Source organism: Corvus moneduloides, chromosome 3 (genome assembly GCF_009650955.1).
Source record: "Corvus moneduloides isolate bCorMon1 chromosome 3, bCorMon1.pri, whole genome shotgun sequence".
Classification (NCBI taxonomy): domain Eukaryota; kingdom Metazoa; phylum Chordata; class Aves; order Passeriformes; family Corvidae; genus Corvus; species Corvus moneduloides.
The window spans coordinates 68,276,151-68,292,867 of NC_045478.1; the positions used below are offsets into that span (position 1 = coordinate 68,276,151).

Here is a 16,717-nt window from a genome sequence, read left to right on the forward strand (position 1 = left end):
TAGAAAATAAGGAGGGAGGAAGCTTCCTACGTCTCTGCAATTGTCTCCATCATGACAGAATTTGTTCTCCGTCATCCAGGGTGGGATGCAATGTAAGAAATTTTGGAGCCTCATAATTGATGACTGCTCAGGAAAGCACAGTTGCTCTTTCAGCTACTTCTTGGCACCAACAAAAAAGTAACTATTTTAAAATTTCTGGATTCAAATTATATCAAATTTTCGTGATGAAAAAGAGAATAAAGTACGTGTCCAAGATTTCCAAGAAAAGCAAAAACTTCCCATCTCAGGAAGACTGGAACAATCTATATAACTACTTGTGTGGCTAATGAATGTGTATTATTACTGTGTATTGAACACTATGACACCAGAGTTTTGTTAGGTTTCTTTTCAGTTAGAATGATGGGGAAGGTGTTGGGTTTCTTCCTCAAGAATGCTCAAAGTTATCAGAGTTGAAGTCACAATGCAAAAATGGACCTAATTTGACACATACTCTAACGCATGAAGCGAAGAGCACATCTTCCTTACACGAAGCAGCAGCAATCTGAATTACAGAATCGCAGAGTCGGAAAGCCCCCGCTTGCCGGCGGGCAGGGGAGGGCAAGAAAGGTCAGGGGACATCCACGGGGACGACGGCGAAGAAACGGGCCACCTCACCGCGCCCACGCTTGCCGGCACCCAGCGGCGGACTTTCCCCGGGCTGGGAAGCGACGCGAGCCGAGCATCTTCCCATAGGGCCGGGAGGGGGCGGCCCGGGAGGGGCGGCCCAGGGCCCGAGCGCCCGCCCCGCCCCGCCCTTCCCGGCCCGCGCCGGGCCACAGACCCCCAGGGGGCGGGGCGCCACCATGCAAATCAGCCCCTGCAGCCAATAGGCGGCCGGGCCGGGCCGAGGGGCGGGGCGCTCCGCGGGGACGAGCGCTCGCCTCGACGGCGCGGGCGCTGCGGCGGCACCGGCACCTCGGGAGCGGCATCGGCGCCTCGGGAGCGGCATCGGCACCTCGGGAGCGGCATCGGCACCTCGGGAGCGGCATCGGCGCCTCGGGAGCGGCATCGGCACCTCGGGAACGGCATCGGCGCCTCGGGAGCGGCATCGGCGCCTCGGGAACGGCACCGGCACCTCGGGGAGCGGCGCGGGAGGAGCGACACGGGACCGGCCGAACTGCCCTGCCCGGGGGTGAGTATCTGCCGGGGCGGGATAGGACGAAACAACGCTTTCCTCGGGTGCCTGGCAGGGTTTGGCTTCTTCACTCCGGGCACAGCCGGTGTCGGCTCCCGGGGACGGGAGCACAGCCGTATTCCCGAGCTCCCCTGAGCATCAGGTGGAGTTCCCGGACGCCGACGCGCCCGGAGCTGCTGCCGGAGGGAGGGCAGCGCTGGGCAGTGCCGGAGCCCGGGCTGGCCGCCCCTTCCCCTGCTGTTGGGGCGCGCTCCGGGCGTTCCCGGTGCTCGGCAGCCAGCCCAGCCGGCGAGGCGGAGGGGCCGCGGGGCGTGCGGAGCGCTCGGCACCTCGGTTTTTGCACAAGAGTAGACGAAACTGCCCCCTTTGAGTCGAGAGGCGAAGTCTGAAACCCGGAGGCAGGAGAGATGATAGGAAATGTTGACTGGGCTTTTGGGTCCGAATGTGCCTTAAGCTAGCCCTGCTCCTCGTGGAAGGCAAAATGGACGGCTAGGTTTTCACAGGATGAGAGAAAAGCAGAGGCACTTTCAAATATGTGTCTTTTCATGTAGTCACAACGGATGTCTGCATTTCCACTGCCTTGTTTGTCTGGCTTAACGAGTATTAACATTTTATTCATAGTGCTCATACGTGCTTATGAATAGCTCCAGAGCAGATTTTACAGAAAATTTGGTTTATATGCAAAATATAATAGCTTTTCCTTTGTTCTTGAGTGTCATCATGGCCTGATCTGGAAGTGGGTGCAAAAGTTAGCGTTCTTTGATTGCTTCCTATTAAATTGATACTCATTTCCTTCCTACCAAGAAGAACTGGCACTCGTGTATGCCTGAGATAACTACATGTCACTCTGTGATACGGAGAAAGGAAATGACTAGAATAACAACACTGGCCGAAAATGGACGCTTGCACTTTTTTTCCCTATTCTTTAGATGGTATTTTAGGAGCTGTCTTTGAAGCTGTCAGGGATCAAAATGGCAGTATATGACTTTTTAGGATGAGAATAAGTTTGAAGGATGATGTTTTCTTACTGGTGCTGATACTCACTATTTAAATAGTGGTGATACTACAAGATGACCATAACTTTTTTAATTCAAAACAGACCAGAGGTCTAACAGATGAACAGAATAAAAGGTCATCATTAGGAAAGGATGGTTTAGGTGCCCAGCTCCTACAATGACCTTTTTCTCACACTTTTTCTCTGACTGCCTTGTATGACCACTGCTCTGAAACCAAAATTGCGTGTTCAGTCATATGGTATCTGGTGTTTTGGCTGAGGCTGAAACTGCAAGTTAAACTCTGTTGTCGAAAGACATCTCCATGAAGAAAGTAAGCATGGTACAGAAGATCTCTTGAGACATAAAAATGAGTAAAATATAGTACCTTCTGGGCACTGCAGATAAACATGATGCTATGGAATGCAACTGCATATTGTATCAGTCCTGGAGAATTTGGGTGCTGTGGGATTAGGCTCCATGTCCAACATCTTCCACTATATTATAACAGTAACCAAGACCTGCTTCAGAAGGAGAAATGGTAGTTACCACTGGTGCATCAATGATAGAGAAGGAAGAAAATCTGCTGAGTGAAAAGAGTCACCTAAATTTGTCCCCAGCACAGGCAGTGTGAACATGTATGGTGTGCTGGACACACACGGTGACACTGGGGGTGAGGGCACTGAGCAAATCATGGGAATGCAGGGCCACTGCGGGACTGTAAGACATTGCTTAATCCATTTGGTGCACCATAGCTGTGCACCTAAACCAGGCCTGAGAGGGGTTTATCTGTCTTCTCTCTCTTTGTCAAGGAAGAGGGTCCCACAGTGCTTCCAGAGAGAAGTGGTCCAATTGTCAGCAAGTCACAGCCAGTTCAAAATAGGTGTTGTGTGAAAGAAATTGATTACTTTGCATGTTTCCAATGTCGACACAGGGATCAAACTGACCACTTCCCTTTTCATAGAAAACTCCTTTTATGTGTTGGAGTGCTGTGTCTCTTTCCCTGGTCTTCTGAATTAAATGAAGATAATTCCTTCAACTCCTCTTTCTCCAGGATTGTATTTTCTAAACTGTTCGGAGACAATGCCAAATGTGCTCCCTTTGACTTTCCTAATGTGGTAATTGGTGCAGGATGTACTATTCCAACTGAGGCCTTATCTATGCCAACCAGAGTAAAACCAGTCCTTCCCAAGCCATCTCTCATATAAGACATGAGATGTTGGTTTTTTTTCACAATGGCATTATATTGTGAACTTGTTTTGTAGCTTGCAATCAGCTATAACCTCACCAATACTTTTCTGCTGCCAAACTAGGTGTTTCCTGCTTTCTATTTGTGTGAATAATTTTATCTAACTGTGCCAGGCTTGTCTCTATTGAATATTCCTTTTATTTTTGTTAATTCTTCTCTTACTGTTAAAATCACCATAAATTCTCATAATTTCTCCTTCCCTGCCTCCACCAAAAACTTGCTTCCACTCCCTTCCAGTTCAGTGTCACACAGAGACTGTATAATCTCATATTTGGTTCCACTCTCCAAGTTACTAATGGAAAATATGGATAACCTCTGAGTGTGACAGATAGCCATCCCAATGCTGACATGTTCAAAACCAGTTCTGATGGTGAGAAGACAACTGCTGTGTCAAGTATGAAGGTGCTGGACCAGATACACTTTCTATTATCTTTTCTCCGGCCCATCAATTTTCTTTGACTCTGGTCATCTCTGGAGTTCAAGGATGACAAAGCATGGTGCAGAAATTACAGAGGCAATGTTAACTTGATCCAGTAAACTCATCTCAACACCAAATGCGTGGTTGGTCACTGCTTTTTGCAGTGAAGCCGTTTTTGATTATACGTGTAATTTGGGTTATTCCCCAAGATGTGGCCATGAACCAACTCTGGTGAGGAACATCATTCCCAGGGAGCGGTCTTGGGCTGGCTCCCAGGAACCCCCTCTTGGGTAGTGGGGGGTGCTCCACATGAGGGAAGCAAGGCAGTTTGGTTTCTACTTCTGCTTTGATAGGCTAGATGAGATATCAAGACACTCTATGCAGTCAGCAAGAGCTTTTGCACAGTATTTGGCACTTAACATCTAGGCCATATTTATGTCATTTTACCAGAGAGAGAATGATGTCTCATATCTTGACTTCAGAAGGCTTATCATCTGTGAAGCTTTTGATTAATCTGCTATGGCAGTTAACCCATTAATTGCCACAGTTATTCTCAACAAGGCTCATGTTCGCAAAAGTCAGGGAATTACTGCATGCTCCAGCTTTTACTGCTATGCCTTTTCTCTGTGCTGTGTTCGTGGTAGCGACAACTCACTTATTTTTGAAAGCAAGAATAAAGTTTGCTTGAGCTTTGGATATACCCAGTCAGGTGTGTCCCTAATTACATCTATATCTTGTCTTAACTTCACTGGTGCTTTGAATGGGCCTGTAAACACCCAGGGGCTGCTAAGTAACTGCCATAAAGCCTGACACGTCCTGGGGCTGAGGCTGTGGGTATGGATATGTGGCTGTAGGGCTTATTTCCTGTCTGGAACTAGTTTTGTGCAGGTACAGTTGTGTAGATTTTGCAATAGGTCCCAAACTGAACCTCATGTGTACTAGTCCACATGAACAAATACCAAGAAAACACCCTGTATTTAACCTTAAAGGAATTTTTTTAACGTCAAGAGTACTTGGTCTCAGATCATAACACTTTATCACAAGTCTTAAATACATGTGTTTTTTAAAAAATAATGCAGTTTTGCTTATTTAAAAATGTCAGTAGAACATGTTGCTTCTGACTGATGATCACATGCAACCTCTTTTTTCTGTTTGCATGCCAACATAATGTCTTAATCACTTATAAATACCACTGTGTGGTAGCAATAGTAGTTATCTACATGTGGTATGTGTGTAGCTATTTCGCTGAGCCAATGTGTTTCAGGGAAGCCGAGGTGATTAATTAGATAATGTACATACTCATGGTGCCGTAGTGCCAGCACTGCCTGTGAGTGCGTTGGCTAATTGCCCTGCACAGTGACTTGTAGTGATGCTGAGCTGTAGTAATTGCCAAGAAATGCATGGATGGCTGTCTCACTGTTTATGTTAGTGGTATGGATCTGTCTTAACCATCTGCCAGTCCCTTGGAGGTACAGTTCACACTTCCCTTGTCTCCATCCAGGCCAATTTAACCTGAAGACCTTGGTATTGCAAACCAGTGAAGATGGAGCAACTTTTTTTGTCTACAGCCCTGTTACAACTGCTCCCCACCCCACCCAACCAACACCACATCTAGTTACAATTGCTCATTTATGTGACTTGTGAGAAAAATGTCAAGAGGACATACCGAGAATCCATTTTATCTATGCACTGTTAAAAATTTGTCAGTGGTGATCCGTAGCTCTCCCGTGAAAATTTAGACAACCTCGTAAATAGTAGCAGTCAACCTATGTAAAACAATCTGTCCTCTCCAATGCAGGAATAATGTTTACTCTCATGGTTACTGAGTAATAGCAAGTTAAAACTTCAGAATTTTTTGTCAGTCTTATAATAAATATGTGAAAAATGCAATGCATTTTTGTATTGCAATTAATGCACACCAGCATCTTCTCCTAGTTTTGATACTAATGTCTGGGAAACCTGATAGCCAGTCTATGGAAAACACCAGGGTGGTTAACCTTACTCAGTACATCTGAGAAGTATGAGAGGCACCCTAGATCCTTGAATTTATAATTATTGCTGTCATACAAAAATTGAGAGCTCCTTTCTGTTGAAGAGATCAAATACTGGTAAAGAAACTGAGATAAGTCAAAGAAGAACCTCCAAAGCTATCAGTATTCTAGTAGTTATCGCCTCATTTCTTAGAGGCAACAATCTGAATTTTAATTCCCCTCTCCCCCCCCCCCCCCCCTCCCCAGTTTTTCCTAGCCTTTATGGTAGGAAAGGAACCCCTGAAGTCTTGGAGATTCTGCCAACTGCAGAAGTAGCCTGAAAAGAATGGAGTCATCCCTACTTCTCTGAATATATCAGCTTGTAATAAATAACTTGTCCTGGTACAAACAGAGAAGTTGACACTTCATGCAAGCTTTTGGGAAAAAATAATACCCTGAGACATTTGCAAGTGCAGGTATTTGTCACTAGGGTGATGGATAGTGTAAAGGTGGTAATCTGCTGTACGTAGGCTTTGATGAGCATATGAGCCGGGTGGTGTAGTCTTCAGATACACTTGCAACTTCTTGATGGATTTCTGTAGCTTTATAACTGGCATTCAGTGTTAACTGATGGACTTTAGTTCTGAATACATTTTGTCTAATCTTAAACACTGAGAAATCCAAGAAATTCCAGAGAGGATAACTTCCTTTCAGTGAGTCCACAAAAAGAGTTTGAACTGCTGATCTCTGTCGTAGTTGTTAGTACTGGAGTTAGTACACAGATGTGATCTTAGAACAGCTTGAGAAGGCAAACTGTCCTAATCATTAGATTATAATTTTTGTTTTTTCAGGCTCTTACAGAGGAGAAGAGAGAAATAAAAGATGAATGATTTGAAAAATTCAAGCCTGCTGTGCCACCTGTGATGGGCATGGTTGGGAAGACAGGGAATTTGGACTGGAAAGATGACTAGTACTCTGCTATAAGCCAGTTACTCTTCTGGAAAGAGGAAAACCTACTGTTAAGAAAAAGAGTCTTTTCTCTAAGTTAATTAATATTGTCAAATCTATTATTAGACAACAGATACCAATCAAAGGTATTAAATCTGGCCTAAGACAATTGTTTCTAAAACAGAAACTTACTACAAAATTATTATTAAATCTGAGACTCCAACTCTAAAACAAAAGGCTTCATCTAAATGTAACACTTTTTTTACCTATGCATGAATTGCATTTTAGTGCAACAGCAGCACACTATTTGCCTTGGAATGGAGTGTGTTCAATTCAGCAAGTCCATCTGAGTAGATTTCCATCACTACTACATCCTCTACAAGACATATGGGAAGTCACTGAAATGTGCTGACGGACACTTAGCTATGAAGTAATTTTGCCTAGGAGCGGGTTATTATTGTTCACCACTTGTTTTTTGGCTCATGTCTATTGTGTGTCATGCAATCAAAATCACATGCCATTCAGAGCCAGGATGAGCCACGTGGGTTCCTTTTACCTTCCAAGGTCGAGAAGAACTACTGACAGAAATTATTTTTAACTGGCTTGTTTTGAAATATCTGTTGTTCCTCAAACAACTGAAGTAAAAGCTTCATCTTGTAAGGCCCTACTCAAGGCTGAAAAGATTACTGACTAGACTTTTGGGCTGTGCTGAAACTGCTTAATTATTTCACCATTTGTCCCCAAACTCTGATCACAGAATCACAGAATATTCTGAGCTGGAAGGGACCCAAAAGGATCATTGAGCCCAATTCTTAAGTGAATGGCCCATACGGGGATCAAGTGTGGATATACAAATGTTAAAGCTGAAATAAACATAGGTGTGCAACTCATTTGTTTCTATAGAAATAACTTTTTATCCTTATTTCTACATAGTCAGCATGCTTCAGAACATTAGCATGGCAATGAAAATATGCTTTGTAGGACTCCCTTTTGTATGTATATGGGGATAACAGAAAGGGGGTTTATGCATATGCATAGTTTTTGATTTTCAGAGTGGATTTTCTTTCTTGTCTGAAATCCCATGTTATACACAGTTGTGTGGGGCTGCAGTCTTATTGCAACAGGACGTTTTGTATCTTTCTCATGCATCATGGGAAAGCTAGTCACTGTGGTGATTAATACCAATAAGTAGCACAGTAACATAAAAAGATGAGCACTGAACATGCCCTCAGCTGACTGTACTTGCTGGGTATCTGCCTTCAAACTTGTAACCTCTGCAGTCATCACTTGGCCCGTACTTCCTGTGTGTGTTTGGGTGTACACGTCATGATGGACTGCAGAAGGAACTTCATTTTTACAAGGACAGATTTATCTAGCCCAGAAGTACAAACATGGAAGTACATGTTCCAGTTTGAATATACGCAGCATTTTAAAATAAAATAAAACTGACAGCTAATCTATTAAACCTCACACCCTTAAAAATAAGGCATTTTACCCTTGCAGCTGTTACTCCAGAGTAGTTGCTGTCTTGATATTCTAATGTGTTAGATGTCTCTTATATAGACTTGCACAAGTAGTTGAATATATTTAGTGTTTATGTTCGAATTAGCAAACCTTTTATCTAAGGCTGAGTACCAGAACAATTTAGACTGGACCTTTGGACATTGTCTAATCCAGCCCCACTCAAAATGCACACAGGCAGTTTTGCTGAGGGCCATGTCAAGTAGAGTTTTAAATATCTTCAAGGATGCAGATTCCACAACTTTTCTGGGTACTTTTTCCATTGTTTCTAAATGTTCAGGTTTGTTTTTTTTCCCCTTCCTTTCTCCCCCATCTCCTATCTGGCTGGCTCTTGCCTTGTTTCCACTTAGGTCTGTTGCCTCTTGTGCTATTGCTGTACAATTTCCTTGAAGGGTCTAGCCTTGCATTAAGGAGTTAGTGATGGCAACAAGATCTCCCTTGAGCTTCCTGTTTCTCAGGCTGAACATTCCCAACTCTCTCAGGCTCTCTTCATATGTCAGGTGCTCCAGCACCTCTGACCACCTCTGTGGCCTCCCCTGGGCTCATGCCAGTGTGTCTATGAGTAACACTCCAGATGTGGCCTCCCACGTGTCAGACAGGAGGGGTCCCCTTTCTTCCTCACTTTTGCTACTCCAGCCTGGATGCAAGGCACATGTTCCAGTTCATGCCTACCAGCACACCAAGGTCCTGCAGAGCTGCCTCCCAGAGAGCCCAACTTCTACTGCTGCATCAGGCACTGTACGAAGGGAGAGACTGACGTTCATTTTACAGATTGAGGTCTGAGGCTATTCCTAACAACCAGTAATGTACTATGTATTAATTTATTTCTGTTCTAATTACAAACAATACTATCAACATATGTGAAGATGCAAACTTTGCTGAGTAAGAACAGCATCTGATAAAGGAGGTCAACTTTTCTAAACATTGATTTGCTAAGTTGAAATGTTTCAAATTGCCGTTCCACCTTTCTCTCTCTGCTTATTTGTTTCAGATCTTTAGTGTCAGTTCTGTTCCTGACACCACCCAAGGAATGCTAGGAAGTTATTGTTCTCTCTTGGGAAGATCTGGTTCCCCTTTGTTTGAAATGAGAATTTGAAATAGGAAAAGACTTCTGTGGTGATGTTACATTCCAGCCTGCTGTTTATGTAAAAAATCATGAAATTCTGCCAAATTGTGAGTTTCCCAAAGCAACAGTTTCCAAATACCCCAAATAAATTTACTGTGTTCCTTGAGCAAAAGGTGCTCAAGAAAGCTGAAATCGAAACATTTTCTTGAACCTTACAAATCTCTTCAGCCAAATATTGCAAATGCTGAGTACTTGAACATGTTCAGCATAAAGCTGAACAGGTGTCCTCTGTAATTTGTGGTGTTTGTGGCCTAATATGATGCTGACATACAGGCACAAAGTTACTCACTTCCTGTCCTTCCATCCTGTCCAGGTACTGTGTGTAGATAAGGATGAGCATCTTGAAAATGTGAAGATGAGGTGGGAAGCAGGCTAGGTGATGCAGTTTAGAAACAGGGTGTAAAAGACAGGACTTGGGGAGAATGAAAGAAGGTGCCAAAAAGTCCCTGATTTTGCAGGACTCTGAAGTCAGGCTTAAAGAGATAGCATCCATTTGTTGGGACAAAAGTGTGAATACTTTAGCTGTGGAGCCAGATCCCAGACAGGTACAGGTCCTCAATGCAGAGTTAAAAGATACTAATGTTGACTACCTTGAATGTAAGTTTTGGTACATAGGTACAAATAATGTAGGCTTTTAGAACTAAGTACTGGGAAACTGGGAAAACCCAGGCTGAAGATTGTCAGTGCAACTGCAACTTGATCCCTCTGTTCCGCTTACAGCTAGACTCTCCTGGATCTGCTGGATCACGGAGATCGTGTGTGATGCTGTCCTTGTCATGGGAGAGGAGCTCTTCACAAGTGGCCTTGATCCATGTGTTCATTCATTGATGTCCAGCTTGTTCCTCTGCGATCTTACCCAGCGAAGTGCTCGAGGCTTGCAGCAGTGACTGAAGTCAGAAGGAGCTGACTTCTGAACATCTCAGCTACAAAGAATTGTGCTTGAAGTGTCTCAAGTGGGCATCATAAATCATCAAGAGTCTATCATTCTTATACTTAATGACTCTGGGCTGAAACCTGACTATTAGATCTGCCTTTCCCCAAAAGACTGGTATGAGTTTATGGAATTTTCCAAAGATTTTGCAGGGGAAATCCCTGAGGAAATGAACAGTAGCAACATAGTCAATGAGATAGCATGAACTGAATGATGAATATTAAATTTTATGTTGTACAACTTTTGTTCAGCATGTACAAACTGTAGGCAGAGACTTGGTGGAAGTGATAGTACATAGGCCAGTGTTTAATTGCGTGATCTTCCTGTGTGCAGGCAACATTGTGGTGCAATCCAAGGCCACACTTAACAGCTCCTTACTATTCTCTTAATGATTGACTTTTTAACCTTTCCTGTTATATTGAAAGAAAAAAACCCAGTATTTTTAGAGAGGCTGCAGGATTAGTATACACATGAATTTACTACAGCATTAATATTTTCATGTTGTGAATTACTATGTATTTGCTTCCCTATTTCTTCCTGGGGAAGGAAGAGTAGACCTACTCTTACAAAATGATGAGTTTATTACACAGGAGCTTTACTCAGTCTTTGCTTGACAAAGAGAACACAAACAGAAAATGAAATCATTGTTGAGCCAGTTGTTACTATGCTCCTTGTGGACGGTCGATGAAATTTAATTTTTCTGAAGTTTAAGGAATGGTGAAGTACAAAGTTCACAGATTTCAAAGTTCACAAATTATTAAGGTTGGAAGGGACCGTGGAGATCATTTAGTTCAAATCCCCTCCCAAGGAAGGGTCACCTAAATTAGGTGACACAGGAATGTGTCCAGTGGGTTTTGAATGCCTCCCAAGAGGAAGACTCCACAACCTCCCTGGGCGGCCTCTTCCAGTGGTCTGCCGCCCTCAATGTGAAAAAGTTCTTCCTCATGTTGAGGTGAAACTTCTTGTGTTTTAGCTTATGGACATTTTTCTTTGTCCTGTTGCTGGGTACCACTGAAAAGAGTCTGGCACCATCCTCCTGGCACCCACCTTTGACATATTTATATGTGTTGATGAGATCCCCTCTTAGTATTCTCTTCTCTAAACAGGCACAGCTCCCGCAGTGTCTCCTCATAAGAGAGATGCTCCACACCCCTGATTGTTGATGCCTGATACTCTATGGTCAGTGATAGCATCTGGAGACACTAAAGTTGCTCGTCCTTTTTTTTTTTTTCCTCCCTATCTTGATACTTTCCACACCATTTTTTGAAACTTTTCCAACTGTATTTGTAAATGCCGTTTCTGAGAGGCTTCTTAGTATTCTCCCAGGAAAAGCAAACTCAGAACAAGGGAAACCTTGTGACATCTTGAGCAGTTGATGCAATGAAGGATCAGGAGCTAGAGGAGATTTCTCTAGTGAGCAGCAGTAGGAGGTGTTCAGTTATTAACCTGTCTAGAGATGCTGATAGCTGAAGGCTTTCTATCAAGAGTCTGGTTTTTTTCCATCCAAGTAAAAGACTGGCATTTTTGGGGGAGTTTGGGATTGTCCTACTATTCTTTTTGATTTGTCTTCAGGATTTGTTGTCCTCTTTCCTGCAGTTTTTGTTTCTAATCTTTGTACTTTCTAGAACAGTGTTCTAGCAGAGTTTTGGATGTGAAATCCATCACTGTATAAAACATTGTGAACAAATTTAAAATCTGATATTTGGGTTATCTTTGATGTAGTTATGTTTGTTATCTATGATTTAGTTATCACCATGATGTAGTTATTAGTTAAAAATCTTCAACTCTTATAAAGCAGTATTTTAGTTACTTTAAACTCATTCCTCCTGTTCCTGTTTTACAGGGAGGATGAAAGACCGTCTAAGTGAGCTGCGTGAATTTGCCAGGTTACACAACCAGCAGTTTTCTGATAGTGATGATGATGAAAATTCACCCCAGGATATTCTCCTTTATGAGACGGATTATGCCTTGGAAATTCTTCACAAGGACATACAGAACATCCGGACAGAAAATGACCACCTAAAAGCCGATGTCAACCGTCTCAGAAAGCAAAACACCCGCTTCCTGACTTCCATGCGCCGTCTTAGTAGCATCAAACGAGATACTAACTGTATTGCCAGAGACATTAAGGCCCGTGGAGAAAACATCCACAGGAAACTGCAGGTAATGAGAGATTTTTGTGAAGATGCAATAACAAAATATGGAGCTATGTCTGTCATTGCCAGGGTGGCAAAGAACCACTACGTTGACCTCATGCACACATTTCAGGACGCTATGTTTGATTACAATGCAACGGAGATGAACCAGCGGGAGAACTGCAAGATTCGAATTCAGCGGCAGCTGGAGATCATGGGCAAAGATGTTTCTGGCAACCAGATTGAGGAGATGATTGAGCAAGGCAAATGGGATGTCTTCTCCGAGAATCTCTTGTCGGATGTTAAGGGGGCTCGCTCAGCCTTGAATGAGATAGAGACACGACATAAGGAGCTGGTGAAGTTAGAAGGTCGCATTAAGGAAGTTCATGAGCTCTTTCTGCAGGTGGCCCTGCTGGTGGAGGAACAGGCAGACACCTTCGATGTTATTGAGATAAATATGCAGAATGTTGAGGACTATGTAGGAGATGCTAAAGAGCAAGTGAAAAAAGCTTTGGAATACAGGAGAAAACATCCCCTCAGAACAATCCTCTGCTGCTGCTTATCATGTTGCAGAAGGTGATGATCCCACTGGAGCTATCACAGACTGACTCAAATGTCTTCAAAATCAGGTGTTCTTTCCAGAGACTTTTTTGTAATGACAAGCCCTAGAAATAGGGGGGATAGTTTGTTCATTGCCTTTTTACTAAATGTGCTGAAGGCTGTTTCTATTATGAACTCTTAGAAATGTTGATAAAACTATTTTTAATCTAATTTTTATTGAAAGGTCCTGTTACTGTAACTAGAGGTGCAAGATCTCTGCAGTGATACTTGTTTCAGATAGGCAAGAAAGAGGAATTAATAACTTGGCCTAGGGAAGATGAATACTTTCAAAAAGTACCTTTATTCTTATTTGTCCAAGTGAGGCTGCAGGCAGTGAAGCCTTACTGCCTCGGGTGACACAGTACACCACAGAATCAAGAGGTTTCAGTTTTAACTAGTTTGGAGCCTGCTTGATGCAAATTTGACAAAATATTGAGCCTGCTAGCAGGAGCAGGACACAGAACTAGTTTCTCTTTCAACTTGATTCCCAGCTGTCTTGAATCTTAACAGAAGTGGCTGCACCTTAAATTATACTATGCACATTTTGCTCTATCTGTGTGCAAGTGACTGCTTTTTTCCATTTTGAGTACCCAACTCTCTCAAGGTGGCTAAAAGCACTGCAGCACTGAGGCATCTCACTCACTTTTAACTCGAGCCACTTTCTGGACTCTCAATTTCGAACCTGCCATGCTTTCACATTCTGATGCATTTTTCTGCCAATTAGCACTTCAGCCAGAAGAGAAACATGGAGTGGCCTTCTGCAGAAACAAGCATAAGAAGACAACAGTTGTGGGACTGAGAAAGCATTGTAGGGACTCCTGTACTGGCACATACATACAAGCAGTTTTAGTGGAATGAGTGGCCTATCAGTATATTTTTATTTTTTATAAACATTGATCAAATAAGAATTTTTTTATATCTATTTTAAATAAGATGAAGGATTAATTTTTTTTTTTAATATGCAGTTTTACTGGTGTACAAAAATTTTTACTTTCTCCAATTGTTGGGAAATCTCCACCTGGGAAAGCAAATAGAACTATTTCTTTAGTACATCTGAAGAAGATAGAAAACAGTTTCATGTCATTTCGGTCCTCTTTTCAAGCTTAAAAGGAAATTCTTCTTTTGTGTGATGGGAGTCTGCCCTTACACAAGGGCAAACCAGTAGGTTTGGAGTATGGTAAGGAAATAAAAAATATGCAGCCCTGGTAAGCACTGAGCATTGTGAGCAAAACATGTTCATAAAGTCTGGTGAGTGATCATAGCTCCTGCATCTGGAGGCTTTCCAACTGTATTTCTAAGTGGCTTCCTGATACACTGTGATTATTGCTATCCTTTGAAATAATGCAGGACATTTTTTTCAGAAGTTAATTTTTTTTAACTGATGATCCTATTTGTACCTATTTTAATAAATATATTTCAACATTTCAAATATTTTGTATTTGGGAGTTTTCCTCAGATGTGCACAGATGTGCATTTTCCTGCACCAGTCGCAGTGAAACTTCTCCCTTCTAACCTTTTGCACCCTAAATTTATATGTGAAAAAAAGCCCCAAACATTTCTTACTATTTTTATTAATATAACAAAACAGCAAAATAAATCCAACTTCCAAGCTTTCATATCTTACTGGGAAACACTGCTTAGCCAGACAGGTGTTTTTACACAAATAGAAACTAAAGGGATAACTCTTCTCAGAAACTGAGTGTCCCTTTTGCTGTAGCACTTTTCTCTGGTAACATGGAAGAGTGAGGAACACCTATCTTCTAAACTATAAGATATTTTGATACTCAGTGGTGTACTGGTGATATCAGTGTTATGCTTGTCTGAGGACCTCTCCAACAACAGTGTTCAAACTTGAAGTGGGAGAAAGGAGGGTGATGAGCTGGCACCACAGCCAGTGGCTTTGGTGCTACTCAAGAAGACAAAGCTGTTTACTCTGTAGGTACTGCCATTAAGTCAGTGGAACTGTGCATTTGTAGAGAAATACCCTAAACCTCTGAGAGTCAGCATGTGGGGATAAATCAATGAAGAATGAAATAATGTATTTCCTTTCGCATGCATATTCCTAGACCTTGATAAAAAGGATGTACTTCTTTTTTTTTTTTGTGCTGGTTCCTTTTTTCATCTACATGGAAAATGGAATAAAGATTTAATGAGAAAAAAGGAAAGTGCGGAGTGGCGTACATTGAATCAGCAGCTCTGAACGGTTTTTTGCATTGTCAAAGTTTAGTTTAAAAGTTGCTAGACTAAATTGTGAGTTGGTAAAAGGAGATTAAACAAGGCCGAGAAAAAAACAGTTGTCCTAATATTTTTTGCCAGGGTAAATGAAATGTGTTGCGTATTGAGATAGATAATATTACTATTTTCTAATCTAATATTTATTAGATAAAATATTACTATTTTTTTTCCTAAAAAAACCAAGAAAAATTAGTTTCATGAATTCTAAGATGAATCTCTAGTGAAAAAAAAATTATTCTGGCAGTTCTGAGAGATCTTGATGATTTCACTAGTAGATATGCAAAACTAGTAATTCAAATTTTTAGTTTGATTGAGGCACAGGGAAAGAGAACGGAAAGAAAAGATAATTGTAGACTCTCTCTCCTGACTTAGGGCTGTTGCTGCAAGGAAGAAAATGAGAATTATTCAAAAACCAACCTGAGACCCTTTAAAACTATTTTTAAGATGCACTGTGAGTTATGAGACACTTAAAAATGACTTCCAGTAACTGAAGCAATCATTCTCTTCATTGCAAACACGTCCATTGCTTAATATTATGGGTTTTTTTCTACCCTTCAGTTGTGTAAGAACTCAAATTTAGCCAGCCCATGAACTTGCCTAATCACAGTTAAACAGACTTTTGAAAAAAAACCTGATCACACTATAGCTGTAAGGACTCATGCCACACAGGATGAGTGGAAGAAGATGATAAAAGTTGCTTGATAATACGCTAGCGTATTAATAACAGAAGCTGCAGAATGGACATCTTCAAAGGAAAGCTGCCTTTTCCTCCTAAAAGTCAGCACAACTCTGTGGAGATGTGTGCAGCCTATTCTATGGGTTGGTGGGGTTTTTCCCCTCTTCCCTCATACGGCAAATATTTCAACAGGGTGTGAGGGGTGAAGAAATTAAAATCTGACAGGGGATGGTTTAGCTTTTAGGATTGCTGTTACTTTGGTTTTGTTTCCCACTGAAGCTGAAGCTTGACAACCCACACCACCAACCACCCAGCCATGAATCTCAGCCCTTTCTGAGGAGAACAAAGAAGAACTGGCAACCAGTGGCACTTCACGCCTTCTAAAAAGTGTAAGACAGCAATGCATAAATATAAAGGAGACAAAAAAGTCCCCTATTACAAAATATAATGTTTAGTATGTAATGGATATGTGTATGAGTCTCCATTTCATCTTGATAGAGTTTTTTTGTTTGATTTTTTTTTTTTTTACTCATGGGTTTCATTTTAGCAAGATGGCAGTGGGACAATTGCTTCCTCAAAATGAAGGACCAGACTGTGGACACACTTGCACACATAAGCAGGTATCTAGAGCACGTCTTTTGGGAGAAACTTCTTGAAGTAAAGGGATAGCTCTTAAGATCCAGATACTTTTTTCCCTGAGGGCTGAACTGAGTAGCTATGCGAAACTGCTGCTTTTCTAATC

The 16,717-nt window shown here is 42.0% G+C and overlaps 1 protein-coding gene across 3 annotated transcripts; it reads left to right on the forward strand.

Annotated features, from left to right (window-relative positions):
- Positions 1 to 938: 938 nt before the first annotated feature.
- Positions 939 to 15,229, forward strand: STX11 (syntaxin 11). 3 transcript variants are annotated; one of them, XM_032102118.1, is made up of 4 exons: positions 940 to 1,171; positions 9,264 to 9,445; positions 10,119 to 10,446; positions 12,173 to 15,229. In XM_032102118.1, the coding sequence occupies exon 4, from the start codon at positions 12,178 to 12,180 to the stop codon at positions 13,042 to 13,044; it is 867 nt and encodes a 288-aa protein (XP_031958009.1). In that variant the 5' UTR covers positions 940 to 1,171; positions 9,264 to 9,445; positions 10,119 to 10,446; positions 12,173 to 12,177; the 3' UTR covers positions 13,045 to 15,229. The 3 variants fall into 3 exon arrangements, with proteins under 3 accessions (XP_031958010.1, XP_031958009.1, XP_031958008.1); XM_032102117.1 differs by lacking the exon at positions 9,264 to 9,445; XM_032102119.1 differs by lacking the exons at positions 9,264 to 9,445; positions 10,119 to 10,446 and having other exon boundaries at positions 939 to 1,171.
- The last annotated feature ends 1,488 nt before the right edge of the window (positions 15,230 to 16,717 follow it).

Coding starts and splice junctions, on each gene's coding strand:
- STX11 (XM_032102119.1), top strand. CDS start 12,178: ATGAAAGACCGTCTAAGTGAGCTGCGTGAATTTGCCAGGTTACACAAC.